At 47.5% G+C, this 16,162-nt stretch overlaps 1 protein-coding gene across 4 annotated transcripts in view; it reads left to right on the forward strand.

Moving 5' to 3' along the window:
• Positions 1-16,162, forward strand: part of LOC139570746 (KH domain-containing RNA-binding protein QKI-like) — a 105,665-nt gene that overhangs the window by 39,392 nt on the left and 50,111 nt on the right. For all 4 annotated transcript variants that reach the window (XR_011674156.1, XM_071392884.1, XM_071392886.1 and 1 more), the window contains exon 3: positions 4,785-4,901. Coding sequence is in view for 3 of the 4 variants with exons in the window: in XM_071392884.1 (XP_071248985.1) it covers positions 4,785-4,901 (117 nt within the window). In the remaining variant the exon portion in view is untranslated. The remainder of the gene's footprint in view (positions 1-4,784; positions 4,902-16,162) is intronic.

Consider the following 16,162-nt stretch of genomic DNA (forward strand, 5'->3'; position numbering starts at 1 on the left):
AGGGGGGGGGGTTAGAAGGATTACTTTATCCTATCCTAGGTATTCCTTAAAGAGGTGGGGTTTCAGGTGTCTCCGGAAGGTGGTGATTGACTCCGCTGACCTGGCGTCGTGAGGGAGTTTGTTCCACCATTGGGGTGCCAGAGCAGCGAACAGTTTTGACTGGGCTGAGCGGGAACTGTACTTCCTCAGAGGTAGGGAGGCGAGCAGGCCAGAGGTGGATGAACGCAGTGCCCTTGTTTGGGTGTAGGGCCTGATCAGAGCCTGAAGGTACGGAGGTGCCGTTCCCCTCACAGCTCCGTAGGCAAGCACCATGGTCTTGTAGCGGATGCGAGCTTCAACTGGAAGCCAGTGGAGAGAGCGGAGGAGCGGGGTGACGTGAGAGAACTTGGGAAAGTTGAACACCAGACGGGCTGCGGCGTTCTGGATGAGTTGTAGGGGTTTAATGGCACAGGCAGGGAGCCCAGCCAACAGCGAGTTGCAGTAATCCAGACGGGAGATGACAAGTGCCTGGATTAGGACCTGCGCCGCTTCCTGCGTGAGGCAGGGTCGTACTCTGCGAATGTTGTAGAGCATGAACCTACAGGAACGGGTCACCGCCTTGATGTTAGTTGAGAACGACAGGGTGTTGTCCAGGATCACGCCAAGGTTCTTAGCACTCTGGGAGGAGGACACAATGGAGTTGTCAACCGTGATGGCGAGATCATGGAACGGGCAGTCCTTCCCCGGGAGGAAGAGCAGCTCCGTCTTGCCGAGGTTCAGCTTGAGGTGGTGATCCGTCATCCACACTGATATGTCTGCCAGACATGCAGAGATGCGATTCACCACCTGGTTATCAGAGGGGGGAAAGGAGAAGATTAATTGTGTGTCGTCTGCATAGCAATGATAGGAGAGACCATGTGAGGATATGACAGAGCCAAGTGACTTGGTGTATAGCGAGAATAGGAGAGGGCCTAGAACAGAGCCCTGTGGGACACCAGTGGTGAGAGCACGTGGTGCGGAGACAGATTCTCGCCACGCCACCTGGTAGGAGCGACCTGTCAGGTAGGACGCAATCCAAGCGTGGGCCGCGCCGGAGATGCCCAGCTCGGAGAGGGTGGAGAGGAGGATCTGGTGGTTCACAGTATCAAAGGCAGCCGATAGGTCTAGAAGGATGAGAGCAGAGGAGAGAGAGTTAGCTTTAGCAGTGCGGAGCGCCTCCGTGACACAGAGAAGAGCAGTCTCAGTTGAATGACTAGTCTTGAAACCTGACTGATTTGGATCAAGAAGGTCATTCTGAGAGAGATAGCAGGAGAGCTGGCCAAGGACGGCACGTTCAAGAGTTTTGGAGAGAAAAGAAAGAAGGGATACTGGTCTGTAGTTGTTGACATCGGAGGGATCGAGTGTAGGTTTTTTCAGAAGGGGTGCAACTCTCGCTCTCTTGAAGACGGAAGGGACGTAGCCAGCGGTCAAGGATGAGTTGATGAGCGAGGTGAGGTAAGGGAGAAGGTCTCCGGAAATGGTCTGGAGAAGAGAGGAGGGGATAGGGTCAAGCGGGCAGGTTGTTGGGCGGCCGGCCGTCACAAGACGCGAGATTTCATCTGGAGAGAGAGGGGAGAAAGAGGTCAAAGCACAGGGTAGGGCAGTGTGAGCAGAACCAGCGGTGTCGTTTGACTTAGCAAACGAGGATGTTTGACTATGACAATGCATTTGACCTTTCATGCTTTGGAATACTAGAAGGATTCCGACGGCTCAGATATTCTGTTGAAACGTCGTAGGTAGGGAAATTACAGTTAAAAAATTTTTTTTAGTAGATGGTCATCGTCAACGTGACGATGGTGTTGAGGTTGATGGTGATCTTCATCATCATCATGACAGTCAAGGTGTAAGAGAGAGAGAGCCTGGCCTCGATGCGGAATCTCCTGGCAGCTGCGCCGATGTGTTTCCTCTGAATTGTAGGCTGGAAGGGATGGTTGTTCCGTGGCTGGTGTCTCTGTATTGCACCGAACACTACAGCATGGTACAGAGAGACCTGCGTCAGAGAGTGGAGATAACTGCTGTAGCCTGCCTTTTTTGATTTCCCTTCCTGGTGAATTTGAGCTGAGCTGTACTTATGAAAATGAGGAAGTCCTGTGGTTCCTATGATTGTTCAGGCTCAAAAGGAACATCTTTTATCCAGGAGACAAGGACGCGTGATTGACTAGAATGACACCACTGACTGAGCTCTCAAAGCACCGTCATGCAAAAACCTGTATAGCTCTGTGATGCCCAATCAAAGTGAGATTGCAAAAAGTGAAATTGTCTTAAATGGCAGGCATTGAGGATTATGCAGAAAGCTGTCTCTATGGAGTGACCTGTGTCTCTATGTTGAGATATTGTCTTTGTTATTTCTTCTCGTTGGGGAGTGGTGTGTGTGTGTGTATTGTGTATAGGGACATAGTGCATGGCCGAGCAGCAGAATGTGCCCTTTTCAACCATGCCAGGTGCAAACTCCTCACTTTGGCAGCTGACAAACGGCTAAAACAACTAGGCTTTCAGCGAGGTGCTGAAACACAGAAGGACAGCATGGGGTCTGTTTATTCTGTACATCTCAGTTATTTAGAGGTTTGGAGGGTGAAACTGGAGATTCCACAATGTTTGTAGGCATTTCTTGTACATTTTGTACTTTCTTTCGGGTTCGTATTCAAAGATAAGCAAATGGATCTTCATGTTGCCGATGGACAGAATTTCCATAGCGAGGGAGAGACGAGAGGAAAAGGGGGAGGGAGAGAGCAAAATTAAAAGAAGGGCAGAGCACACGATAAACATTGCTCTTGCTCATCGCACAGTACATAACTTTGGACACGAGAGCCGCAGAGCCAACAGAAAGACAAAATACACTGAACAAAAATATGAATGCAACATGTAAAGTGTTTCATGAGCTGAAATTAAAGATCCCATAAATTGTCCATACGCACAAGAAGTGTATTTCTCTCAAATTTTGCGCTCAAATTTGTTTATATCCCTGTTAATGAGCATTTCTCCCATGCCAAGATAATCCATCCACCTGACAGGTTTGGCATATCAAGAAGCTGATTAAACAGCATGATCATTACACAGGTGCAGCTTGTGCAGTTTTGTCACACAACACAATGCCACAAATGTCTCAAGCTTTGAGGGAGCGTGCAAATGGCATGCTGACTGCAGGAATGTCAACCAGAGCTGTTGCCAGATAATTGAATGTTTATTTCTCTACCATAAGCCGCCTCCAACGTTGTTTTAAAGAATTTTCCAGTACGTCCAACCGGCCTCAAACCGCAGACCAGGTGTATGGCGTCGTGACCAACATATTCATATCTGTGTTCCCAGTCATGTGAAATCCATAGATTAGGGCCTAATGATTAGGGCCTAATGAATTTATTTAAATTGACCGATTTCCTTATATAAACTGTAACTCAGTAAAGTCTTCCGGACCTCATTTTAATGGATTGTCGATACTTCAAGCTCAATTATTTGTGTTGCACAGCACTTTGATAGCCACAGAGGAGGGAGTAACCATAGTAGTCCATATGTTTCCCACAGCTCTTCGTCACTCACATCCTGTAGTGTCAAGTCGACTCTGGTTCAAAACACTGTCAAAGTGAATGTACAGATGTAGGATCTTAATTTGATCACCCTGTTGCAGGAAAAAAGTGCAGGAAATGTAAAACTTGTGGTGTATTTCAGGTTTAAAAAAGACTTCTCAAGTTAGCATTTTCCACTTTTTACAATTCTAACTTGATTTTCCCCACACGAAAAATTTATCAACCCATTCACAAATGTTCATTCATTATAATTAAAAGCAAATCAAATTTTATTTGTCAAATGCGCCGAATACAACAGGTGTAGACTTTAACTGTTTTCTTTACCGTTAAGTGCTTACTTATGAGCCCTTTCCCAACTATTCAGAGTTAAAAAGTATAAAAGAGTTAAAAAGTATAAAAATAGAAAAGAGTAACACTATAAATAACAATAATGAGGCTATATACAAGGAGTACCGGTACCGAGTCCACATAATAATTCACATTTCCTGTTGCTGCGGGATTATTTTCCTGCTGCAGCAAACCGGCTCAAATTAAGATCCTACATCTGTATTGACATGAAGTGATCAGCGGAGATAATGGTGAATGCCAATCTTTAAAACTTTTCATTGTTCTTGCTCTGTTTCGTTTGAATCCAGTAGGTCTTGTTGCTATAAACTTGGCCAGTCAGTCAGTCCGTCTCTCTTGTCCTTTTAGGCCCAGGACCTGTCTGTGTGTCAGTCTCAGTCCCAGCTCATCGATATGCAGCAGCCCTCATGAGTCTTGACTGACAGGCAGTGTAAAGTCCAGTGAGGAGAAGAGCAGAGAGGAGCTGCTGATCGATGGGCGAACGATTGCTGAGCCTTATCTTGTCAGCGGCGTCTGGTCGCAAGACACTCCCGATATCGGCTGCTTTTCAGCCGCCATCGAGCGCCATTGTGTAAGAGCGCCAGGCGGGTGATGAGGGCGTGAGATTACAGCGAGGTGGGAGGGTCAAGCGACGGGCTACGTCGTCTGCATCATCGCCTTGTTTTCTCGTTCTTTCTCTGTGCTTCCATATCTTTGTATCTGATCCCGCTCTCTTCTCAACATGTCAGGGTTGAGAAAATCAGTTAACGTTTCCATTACAGATATGTTTCAACTGTCTACTATGTCCTCATACATATCAATGATAAAGTGTCCTGTTGTCTATGCTGAAGAACTGCTCTGGTTCTAAGCCCTGGTTCTAATTTGTGTGTGTGTGTGTTTGTGTGTGTGTTTCTCTTGCAGTTTAACTTTGTGGGCCGTATCCTGGGACCACGGGGGCTGACAGCCAAGCAGCTGGAGGCAGAGACAGGATGTAAAATCATGGTGCGTGGAAAAGGCTCCATGAGGGACAAGAAGAAGGTAAGGCGAGCACACACACACACACACACACAACCACATACACTCGAACCCAACCACACACACACACACACTTGTTTGCTCTTGGGGACCTAAAATGTATATCCATTTAAAATCCTATTTCCCCGAAACCCCTAACCTTAAACCTAACCCTAACTTTAACCTATAATCCGAACCCTAAACCTAACCCTAATTCTAACCCGTAACCTTAAAATGTCCCCACAAGGGAGAATGTTCTTGTTTTACTATCCTTGTGTGGACTTTTGGTGATTTCAGGCCACCACGAGGATGGAAGAACAAGACCACACACACACACACACACACTCAGGCACTATAAACTCACCCTCACACACAGATTGCTATTTACAAGGTAAAACCTTACTTCATTTTCTCTCGTTATCGATCATGTCAGCAATTGACCGCCCTAATCTCTTCGTCTTTTCTCAGATGCCTTCCATTGATACAGGCTCCAGTCATTGTGTAAAACTGGTAGAGTGTGTTTTCATACTGTGTGCATGAGCAGTACTACTTACCCTCCAAGGGTGTGTCCACTAGTCTGCAGGGCCGTCTGAAGATCTCGGATATTTCCTCCTATTGGGAAACAACAATCATTCCCCCAAGCTGCACTGTCGCTCTGAGAGGGGCAGGTGTACAAACATTGTCCTTGGCCTCAGATCTGTGGGATCCAGCAGCAGTGGGGCTCGATGGGCCCCCAGTCCAGCCTGTCCCTGTCCCTGAAACGTGACCATGTTTTGGCGGTGTGATCTTCTAACCCTGGCCCCTGTAGGATGGGAGAGGAGCACTGGGAGGTGGTCTGGGACCAGGGGGACTTCCATGCTCCTCTTAGACATACATGCGCACGTGCGCACGGACACATAGACAAACACACACACACACACACACAGACATTTATTTATTTCCCATCTTTCTCTTTTCAGAGAAAGGTCAGTTTTTATTTCCACTGTATAAGCAGGGCCCTGCCTTCTATTTGGACAAGTGGTGTTAGTGGAGATGGTTATCTGAGCTCTTCCACAGAGTCCCAGTGGGGGGCGCTGGCAGAAAAAATAAAACAAGTGTCTCTGATATCCATGCTGTGGTCTCCTGCCCCCTTCCACGTCTGCTTCAGTTCGCCATCCTGCAGAAACCCAGCTGCTCTATCTGTATCATATCTCCCACCACAGAGCGGGGTGAGGCTCTCTTTTTAGTTTCACCACCATGGTGTTAGTGATGAACTGTACTACAGGGTAAATCAAAACTACTGGTCTTCCTCGCATCATAAAGCACAGTCAATGACCCCCTCTTGTCCTTCCTCTGTTCGTCCATCTCTCCCGTTCCCAGGCTCTGTCTTCCCCTCCTTCCCTGTTTCGTTTTCTGTCTTTTCTCTCCGTCTCTCTCTCTCTCCCCCCCTCTCTCTCTCTTTCTCCCTCTCTGTGACTGAAGGGCGTTGTTGTTGCAGTGGTTATCGGGTTCCTCGCTACCTGCACGTATTTTATTAGATGACCGAGCAGCGCAGAGGCTGGTGTCCTTGTCCTCTGCGTACTGTCTCGTGCCACGTACACACTCCTTAAGTGAAACAAATGCCTGCCGACACAGATTGGGTCTTGTGGAATGCGGAAGGCGGTGTGGAAACACAGCACCACCACAGCAGCCAGCCAATAGATAACCATTGAGCAGCAGCGTTCCCACACTAACTCACGTAACCATAGGATGTGTGTTAGGAGCTCCAGTTCTAGCAGGGCTACGCGAAACCACACAAAACATTTATACGCCGGAGTGGGGCTTTCTCAGTTACGACAGAACGTCCTGCTATATTAAAATTGAAAGTACCAAAGTTGAATTCTGAGAATAGGAATATAGCGATCGTTGGAGAGCTTGGTGTAAAGTCAGCCCTGGAAGTGGAGAGATTGGTGTAAGGTCAGCCCTGGAAGTGGAGAGCTTGGTGTAAGGTCAGCCCTGGAAGTGGAGAGCTTGGTGTAAGGTCAGCCCTGGAAGTGGAGAGCTTGGTGTAAGGCCATCCCTGGAAGTGGAGAGCTTGGTGTAAGGTCAGCCCTAGAAGTGGAGAGATTGGTGTAAGGTCAGCCCTGGAAGTGGAGAGATTGGTGTAAGGTCAGCCCTGGAAGTGGAGAGCTTGGTGTAAGGTCAGCCCTGGAAGTGGAGAGCTTGGTGTAAGGTCAGCCCTGGAAGTGGAGAGCTTGGTGTAAGGTCAGCCCTGGAAGTGGAGAGCTTGGTGTAAGGTCAGCCCTGGAAGTGGATAGGTTGGTGTAAGGTCAGCCCTGGAAGTGGAGAGCTTGGTGTAAGGTCAGCCCTGGAAGTGGAGAGCTTGGTGTAAGGTCAGCCCTGGAAGTGGAGAGCTTGGTGTAAGGTCAGCCCTGGAAGTGGAGAGCTTGGTGTAAGGTCAGCCCTAGAAGTGGAGAGATTGGTGTAAGGTCAGCCCTGGAAGTGGAGAGCTTGGTGTAAGGTCAGCCCTGGAAGTGGAGAGCTTGGTGTAAGGTCAGCCCTGGAAGTGGAGAGCTTGGTGTAAGGTCAGCCCTGGAAGTGGAGAGATTGGTGTAAGGTCAGCCCTGGAAGTGGAGAGCTTGGTGTAAGGTCAGCCCTGGAAGTGGAGAGCTTGGTGTAAGGTCAGCCCTGGAAGTGGTGTGATGTTTGAGTCAAATGGTGGCACAGCAGGTGGTGTCTACAGCCTTGGAGTGGGCGGGGTCTCAGCAGCGCTGGGCAGTGATTGCCTCAGTGTCTCTCTGTGCTCTGTTGTGTGCTCTGGTGCTGTGGGAAGGAGGCTCGCCAGGTTAGCTTAATGAATCGTGCGTCCATGACCAGTGGTAAGAAAGGCAGCAGACTATAGGACGGGGGCCAGATGAGGGCTGCACTGTGTGTCCCTGGCAGCAGTAGCGGCACTGCCGCCTCCTCGTCCTTCTGCTGCTGCTGGCACTGTAAGCTGGTGAAAAATATCACAGATACATACACCTACTCTACACATTCTGTTTGCGTCTCTCTCTCTCTCTCTCTCTCTCTCTCTCTCTCTCTCTCTCTCTCTCTCTCTCTCTCTCTCTCTCTCTCTCTCTCTCTCTCTCTCTCTCTCTCTCTCTCTCTCTCTCTCTCTCTCTCTCTCTCTCTCTCTCTCTCTCTCTCTCTCTCTCTCTCTCTCTCTCTCTCTCTCTCTCTCTCTCTCTCTACTCTCTCTCTCTCTCTCTCTCTCTCTCTCTCTCTCTCTCTCTCTCTCTCTCTCTCTCTCTCTCTCTCTGCTTTACACACGTACATGAGCACACAGACATAACCAACCACACAGGCCGTTGTCCTTACAATAGCGTTCAGACAGACTCCGTCTTCAACTGCTCGAGGCCCTCTGGCTATTACAGTTATTATGGCTGTCAGAGTGGCTTCACACAGATCTACTCTACTCTAGTCCCATACCCACACTGCCTACTCAACTCGCACAGCACATCGCTTCTACAGTTGCTCCCCTTCTCTGAGACACTGTGTGTGTGTGTGTGGCTGTGTGTGCGTATCTCTCACTCACACTCTCTCTATTTTTCTCTCTCTCTCTCTCTCTCTCTCTCTCTCTCTCTCTCTCTCTCTCTCTCTCTCTCTCTCTCTCTCAGTTCATTAGAGTCTGGGAATGACTTTCCAAGTTGCTCTGTTAAAGCAACACTGTGCATAGTACACATACATATCAGTGTTGTTTGTTGCATCAGTGTTGCCGCACGTCTCCAAGCGACACTAGAGTAGCTAACCGTGCAGCTAACCTTGAGCTCATTGCCTAGCGGTTTGAATTAGTGTGCTGAATCTTAAGGTTCTCCTTAATTACTGTCTCCTCTTAGCATATATTCTGCCAGACAGCATGTCTGGCTCAGCAGGGACAATACTGAGCCAACCAAAATTGGTTCTGTGAAAGTTCCCAGAACATTTGTTAGGTTGACACAAATGTTCTCATAAAACATAAAACTGTCCAGTGGTGCTGATTATGCACGTTTGTAAAAACATTTGCCTGCGGTTGCAAGAACGTTCCCAGAGCACGTTCCTTCTGTTCTTTAAAGGTTCCCAGAATGTTTCATTAGGTTGTGGGAACGGTCTGGTGGGAACACAAAAGATGTGTTCTCAAAACACAGAAACTGTCCAGTTGTGCGGATGCAATGTGTCATTAGGGTGCAGAAAACATTCACCTAATGTTACAAGAAACACATGTTTTAATGTTCTTTAGAGGTTCCTAACACATTTATTTAGGTTGTGGTAACATTGTGGGGATATGACAAGAGACAAAACACAAAAACTTTACAATGGTTCTATTAGGTTGGGAAAATACAGTGGGGCAAAAAAGTATTTAGTCAGCCACCAATTATGCAAGTTCTCCCACTTAAAAAGATGAGAGAGGCCTGTAATTTTCATCATAGGTACACTTCAACTATGACAGACAAAATGAGAAAAGAAAATCCAGAAAATCACATTGTAGGATTTTTAATGAATTTATTTGCAAATTATGGTGGAAAATAATTTGGAGCGATCAGTTTTCGTGAACGGGGTGGTGTAGCTAATAAACTAGCCACTGAGTGTACACAACAGGACAGATTTTGATGCCATTCTGTAACGGGTGACGCTCTCCTCATCCTCGGAAGAGGTGAGGAGAGAAGGATCTTCAGACCAAAACGCAGCTTGTGGGAAATAAGCCATCTTTATTATAACAACGATAAAGATGGCAACACGAAACGAAAACAAAAACTTTCCAAACTACAAAACAACAAAACGACGTTGACGAGACCTGAACATAAACTTACATAACTAAACATAAACTTACGTACAGGAAACAGACGACATCGAAACGAAAACGAAAACAAACAAACGCTACAGTCCCATGTGGTACGAACATAACATACGGACACAGGAGACAATCACCCACAAACAAACAGTGAGAATGCCCTACCTAAATATGACTCTTAATTAGAGGCAAACGCAAACCACCTGCCTCTAATCAAGAGCCATACCAGGCAAACCGAAACCAACATAGAAACAGATAACATAGAATGCCCACCCAACCTCACTTCCTGACCAACTAACACACAAAAACTAACATAAATAGGTCAGGAACGTGACAGTACCCCCCCCACAAGGTGCGAACTCCGGACGCACCAGCACAAAGTCTAGGGGAGGGTCTGGGTGGGCATCTAACCACGGTGGTGGCTCAGGCTCCGGGCGCGGTTCCCACCCCACCATAATCCATCCTAGCCCCCTCCCTTCAAGAATGTCCACCCTCTTACTTCCCCCACAAAATCCTCCTAATAACAAATCTAATAATGACAATACCGGGACAGAGAGTTTAACCAAGACAGAGGGATAGATAAGACTATAGAGGTAGATAAAGATAGAGGGAGATCAGGATAGAGGGGCAACTCCGGACTGAAAGGCAGCTCCGGACAGAGAGACAGCTCTGGACTGATGGGCAGTTCTGGGTATCTAGCCTTTTCAGGCTGAAGGGCAGCTCATGGCTGACTGACGACTCTCGACGCTCATGGCTGGCTGACGGCTCTCGACGCTCATGGCAGGCTGACGGCTCTCGACGCTCATGGCAGGCTGACGGCTCTCGACGCTCATGGCAGGCTGACGGCTCTCGACGCTCATGGCAGGCTGACGGCTCTCGACGCTCATGGCAGGCTGACGGCTCTCGACGCTCATGGCAGGCTGACGGCTCTCGACGCTCATGGCAGGCTGACGGCTCTCGACGCTCATGGCAGGCTGACGGCTCTGGCTGCTCATGGCGCTCTGACGGCTCTGGCTGCTCATGGCTCTCTGACGGCTCTGGCTGCTCATGGCTCTCTGACGGCTCTGGCTGCTCATGGCTCTCTGACGGCTCTGGCTGCTCATGGCTCTCTGACGGCTCTGGCTGCTCATGGCTGGCTGACGGATCTGGCTGCTCATGGCTGGCTAACGGATCTGGCTGCACATGGCTGGCTAACGGATCTGGCTGCTCATGGCTGGCTGACGGATCTGGCTGCTCATGGCTAGCTGACGGATCTGGCTGCTCATGGCTAGCTGACGGATCTGGCTGCTCATGGCTAACTGACGGATCTGGCTGCTCATGACTGGCTGACTGATCTGGCAGATCCTGTCTGGTTGGCGGCTCTGGCAGATCCTGTCTGGTTGGCGGCTCTGGCAGATCCTGTCTGGTTGGCGGCTCTGGCAGATCCTGTCTGGTTGGCGGCTCTGGCAGATCCTGTCTGGTTGGCGGCTCTGGCAGATCCTGTCTGACGGACGGCTCTAGCGGCTCCTGTCTGGCTGGCGGCTCTAGCGGCTCCTGTCTGGCGGACGGCTCAGTGGGCTCATGGCAGACGGGCGGCTTTGCAGGCTCATGGCAGACGGGCGGCTTTGCAGGCTCATTGCAGACGGATGGCTCAGATGGCGCTGGGGAGACGGATGGCTCAGATGGCGCTGGGGAGACGGATGGCTCAGATGGCGCTGGGGAGACGGATGGCTCAGATGGCGCTGGGGAGACGGATGGCTCAGATGGCGCTTGGCAGATGGGCAGTTCAGTCATCGCTCGGCAGACGGCAGACTCCTGCCAGCTGAGGCGCACTGTAGGCCTGGTGCGTGGTGCCGGGACTGGTGGCACCGGGCTGGGGACACGCATCTCAGGGCTAGTGCGGGGAGCAGCAACAGGACGCACAGGACTCTGGGGACACACAGGAGGCTTGGTGCGTGGTTTAGACACTGGTGGTAAAGGGCTGGAGACACGCACCATATAGCTAGTGCGTGGAGGAGGCACTGGTGGTACTGGGTTGGGGCGGGGAGGTGGCGCCGGAAATACCGGACCGTGCAGGCGTACTGGCTCCCTTGAACGCCGAGCCTGCCCAACCTTACCTGGTTCATTGCTCCCCGTCGCCTGACCAGTGCGGGGAGGTGGAATAACCCGCACCGGCCTATGTAGGCGAACCGGGGACACCATGCGTAAGGCTGGTGCCATGTACGCCGGCCCGAGGAGACGCACTGGTGACCAGATGCGTTGGGCCGGCTTCATGACATACGGCTCAACGCTCAGTCTAGCCCGGCCGATACGTGGAGCTGAAATGTACCGAACCGGGCTATGCACGCGTACAGGAGACACCGTGCGCTCTACTGCGTAACACGGTGTCTGCCCGTACTCTCGCTCTCCACGGTAAGTACAGGGAGTAGGCGCAGGTTTCCTACCTGACTTCGCCACACTCCCTTTAAGGCCCCCCCCAAGAAATTTTTGGGTTGTACTCACGGGCTTCCAGCCTTGTCTCCGTGCTGCCTCCTCATATCGCCTCCTCTCGGCTTTAGCTGCCTCCAGCTCTTCACGAGGAAGGCGATATTCTCCCGGTTGTGCCCACGGCCCCTTACCATCCAGTTCGTCCTCCCATCTCCAGAAATCCTGTGTAGGTGGGTCCTGTTGCCGCTTTACATGCCGCTTGGTCCTGCATTGGTGGGTAATTCTGTAACGGGTGACGCTCTCCTCATCCTCGGAAGAGGTGAGGAGAGAAGGATCTTCAGACCAAAACGCAGCTTGTGGGAAATAAGCCATCTTTATTATAACAACGATAAAGATGGCAACACGAAACGAAAACAAAAACTTTCCAAACTACAAAACAACAAAACGACGTTGACGAGACCTGAACATAAACTTACATAACTAAACATAAACTTACGTACAGGAAACAGACGACATCGAAACGAAAACGAAAACAAACAAACGCTACAGTCCCATGTGGTACGAACATAACATACGGACACAGGAGACAATCACCCACAAACAAACAGTGAGAATGCCCTACCTAAATATGACTCTTAATTAGAGGCAAACGCAAACCACCTGCCTCTAATCAAGAGCCATACCAGGCAAACCGAAACCAACATAGAAACAGATAACATAGAATGCCCACCCAACCTCACTTCCTGACCAACTAACACACAAAAACTAACATAAATAGGTCAGGAACGTGACACATTCTTCCCATAATGATAATATGTTATCTTACTGTTAAGGAAGTTAATTGCACAACAGTCCATGTAGCAACAGATATGGGCAATTATCTGGAATCACATAAACATTTACTGTACAAACATATTTTTACCATATTTTGTTGACAGTCACAAGCAGGGATTGAATCTGGGAGTTTATAAGCATTATCCCTGGAATGAATCCGTTGCGTCACTGGGATGGGACTAACAAAAATATAAAGTTGTTGACAGCTTTACACTGACTTTCAGGTCGTGGTCTTTGTCTTTGCAAAGGAGAGGGTAAGTGAATGTAGAAAAATAAGTATCCTGTATTATTTCTTACTCTATCAGTCTTCTTTATATACTGTAATGTTGGGATGTTTTGACTTTTATTTCCCCAAAAAAACTTGACTTCAAAAATCATGTTAAGTCATTGCCTTGTCGATTGCGGTTAGGTCCACATACAGTGCCTTCAGAAAGTATTCACACCCCTTGACTTTTTCCACATTTTGTTGTGTTACAAAGTGGGATTAAAATGGATTTAATTGGCATTTTATGTCAACGATCTACACAAAATAGTGTGTAATATTGAAGAAAAATTCGAGTAGAATTTTTTTTTTTACATTAATATATCTTGATTACGTATTAGAATCACCGTTGTCAGCGATTACAGCTGTGAGCCTTTCAAGGTAAGTCTCCAATAGCTTTCTATACCTGGAGTGCAACATTTGCCCATTATTCTTTTCAAAATTCTTCAAGCTCTGTCAAATTGGTTGTTGATAGATGCTCGACAACCATTTTCAGGTCTTGCCATAGATCTTCAAGCAGATTTAAGTCAAAATTGTAACTCGGCCACTCAGGAACATTCACTGTCTTCTTGGTAAACAACTCCAGTGTAGATTTGACCTCGTGTTTTAGGTTATTGTCCTGCTGAAAGGTGAATTCATCTCCCAGTGTCTGGTTGAAAGCAGGCTGAACCAGGCTTTCTTCTAGGATTTTGCCTGTGCTTAGCTCCATCCCGTTTCTTTTTTATCCTGAAAAACGATTATAAGCCCACCCATAACATGATGACATGATGCAGCCACCACTATGCTTGAAAATATGGAGGGTGGTACTCAGTAATGGGTTGTATTGGATTTGCCCCAAAATAACACTTTGTATTCAGGACAGAAAGTGAATTGCTTTGCCACGTTTTTTTTGCAATATTTCTTTAGTGCCTTGTTGCAAACAGGATGCATGTTTTGGTAATTATTTTTATTCTGTACAGGCTTCCTTCTTTTCACTCTGTCAATTTGGTTAGTATTGTGGAGTAACTACAATGTTGTTCCTCATCCTCATCCTCAGTTTTCTCCTATCACAGCCTTTAAACTCTGTAACTGTTTTAAAGTCACCATTGGCCTCATTGTGAAATTCCTGGGTGGTTTCTTTCCTTTCCGGCAACTGAGTTAGGAAGGACGCCTGTATCCTTGTAGTGACTAGGTGTATTGATACACCTTCCAAAGTATAATAATAGCTTCACCATGCTCAAAGGGATATTCAATGTCTGTTTTTTTTATTTTTACCAATTTACCAATTATTGGTGCCCTTCTTTGCAAGGCATTGGAAAAACTCCCTGGTCTTTGTGGTTGAATCTGTTTGAAATGCACTGCTCGACTGAGGGACCTTACAGATCTTTTTATGTGTGGGGTACAAAGATGAGGTAGTCATTCAAAAATCATGTTAAACACTATTATTTCACATAGAGTCCATGCAATTTATTATGTTACTTGTTAAGCGAATTCTTACTCCTGAATTTATTTAGGCTTGCCATAACAAAGCGGTCGAATACTTATTGACTCAATTAATTTGTGAAATATCTGAAAACACTTACCCACTTGGACGTCATGGGGTATTGAGTGTAGGCCAGTGACAAAATAAATCTAAATGTAATCCATTTTAAATTCAGGCTGTAACAAGGAGTGTGAATACATTCTGAAAGGCACTGTAGATGTGCATATATACTAAGACACACTCTGAGTGTACAAAACATTAGGAACACTTGCCCTTTCCATGACATAGACTGACCAGGTGAATCCAGGTGCAAGCTATGATCCCACCAATCAGTGTAGATTGTGGGGAGGAGACAGGTTAAAGAAGGATTTTTAAGCCTTGAGGCATTTGAGACATGGATTGTGTATGTATGCCATTTAGAGGGTGAGTGAGAAAGAGAAAAGATTTAAGTGCCTTTGAACGGGGTATTGCAGTAGGTGCCAGGTGCACCGTTTTGAGTGTGTCAAGAACTGCAATGCTGCTGGGGTTTTCACGCTCAGCAGTTTCCCGTGTGTATCAAGAATGGTCCACCACCCAAAGGACATCCAGCCAATTTGGCACAACTGTGGGAAGCATTGGAGTCAATAGGGGCCAGCATCCCTGTGGAACGCTTTCAAGACCTTGTAGTCCATGCCCCGACGAATTGAGGCTGTTCTGAGGGTAAAAGGGGACGCAGCTCAATATTAGGAATGTGTTCCTGATGCTTTGTACACTCAGCGTATAGCCATTGATTGGATCATAATTGGAGAATTTCAGTACAAAGAGAAATCCGCTAGAAACATTAGGATCCTACTGGCGCAGCAAACTAAGTAGCCTACAAGGCTTGAAGATAGCAGATCGCAGGTTCAAATTTGCTTGGCTACCATTCTTTAAAAAAGCTACAGCAATGTTTGGACAATACCCTTATAAAATATAATGATGTAAGACCATGGAGATGCCATTTCTTTAGAAGTTTGGCAACTTCATCTAATAATGTCACATTACACGTCAACATTGGCAGAACATTGCAGCAATGCTTTCGGAACTACTTTCGTTTATCGTCGAAGTATGTTTGTAGAGCAATTCTGTATCGTCGTGTGATAACCTTACAAAACTTGATAATAGTCTCGTAGGAATGTTTGTTGTTATACAGTAGGTATTAGTAGTAATATCTCCATCAACATTAACGGAATATTCCAGGAATGTATATATTTTTTAAAAATAACTCCAGGTAACGTTATCAGAACCGTCATGTCATAATTGTTACGCTCGTTGATAGATGAAGACCAAGGTGCAGCGTGGTAAGGCGTACATTTTACTTTATTTTCAAATGACACTGAAAAACAACAAAACACGAAACGAACGTAAAGCTCTGTAGCGCTAAACAGCAACTATACAAAGACAAGATCCCACAAACTAAGGTGGAAAACAGGCTGCCTAAGTATGATTCCCAATCAGAGACAACGATAGACAGCTGCCTCTGATTGGGAACCATACCCGGCCAACAAAGAAATAGAAAACTAGAATGCCCACCC

Source organism: Salvelinus alpinus, chromosome 3 (assembly GCF_045679555.1).
Source record: "Salvelinus alpinus chromosome 3, SLU_Salpinus.1, whole genome shotgun sequence".
Classification (NCBI taxonomy): Eukaryota; Metazoa; Chordata; class Actinopteri; order Salmoniformes; family Salmonidae; genus Salvelinus; species Salvelinus alpinus.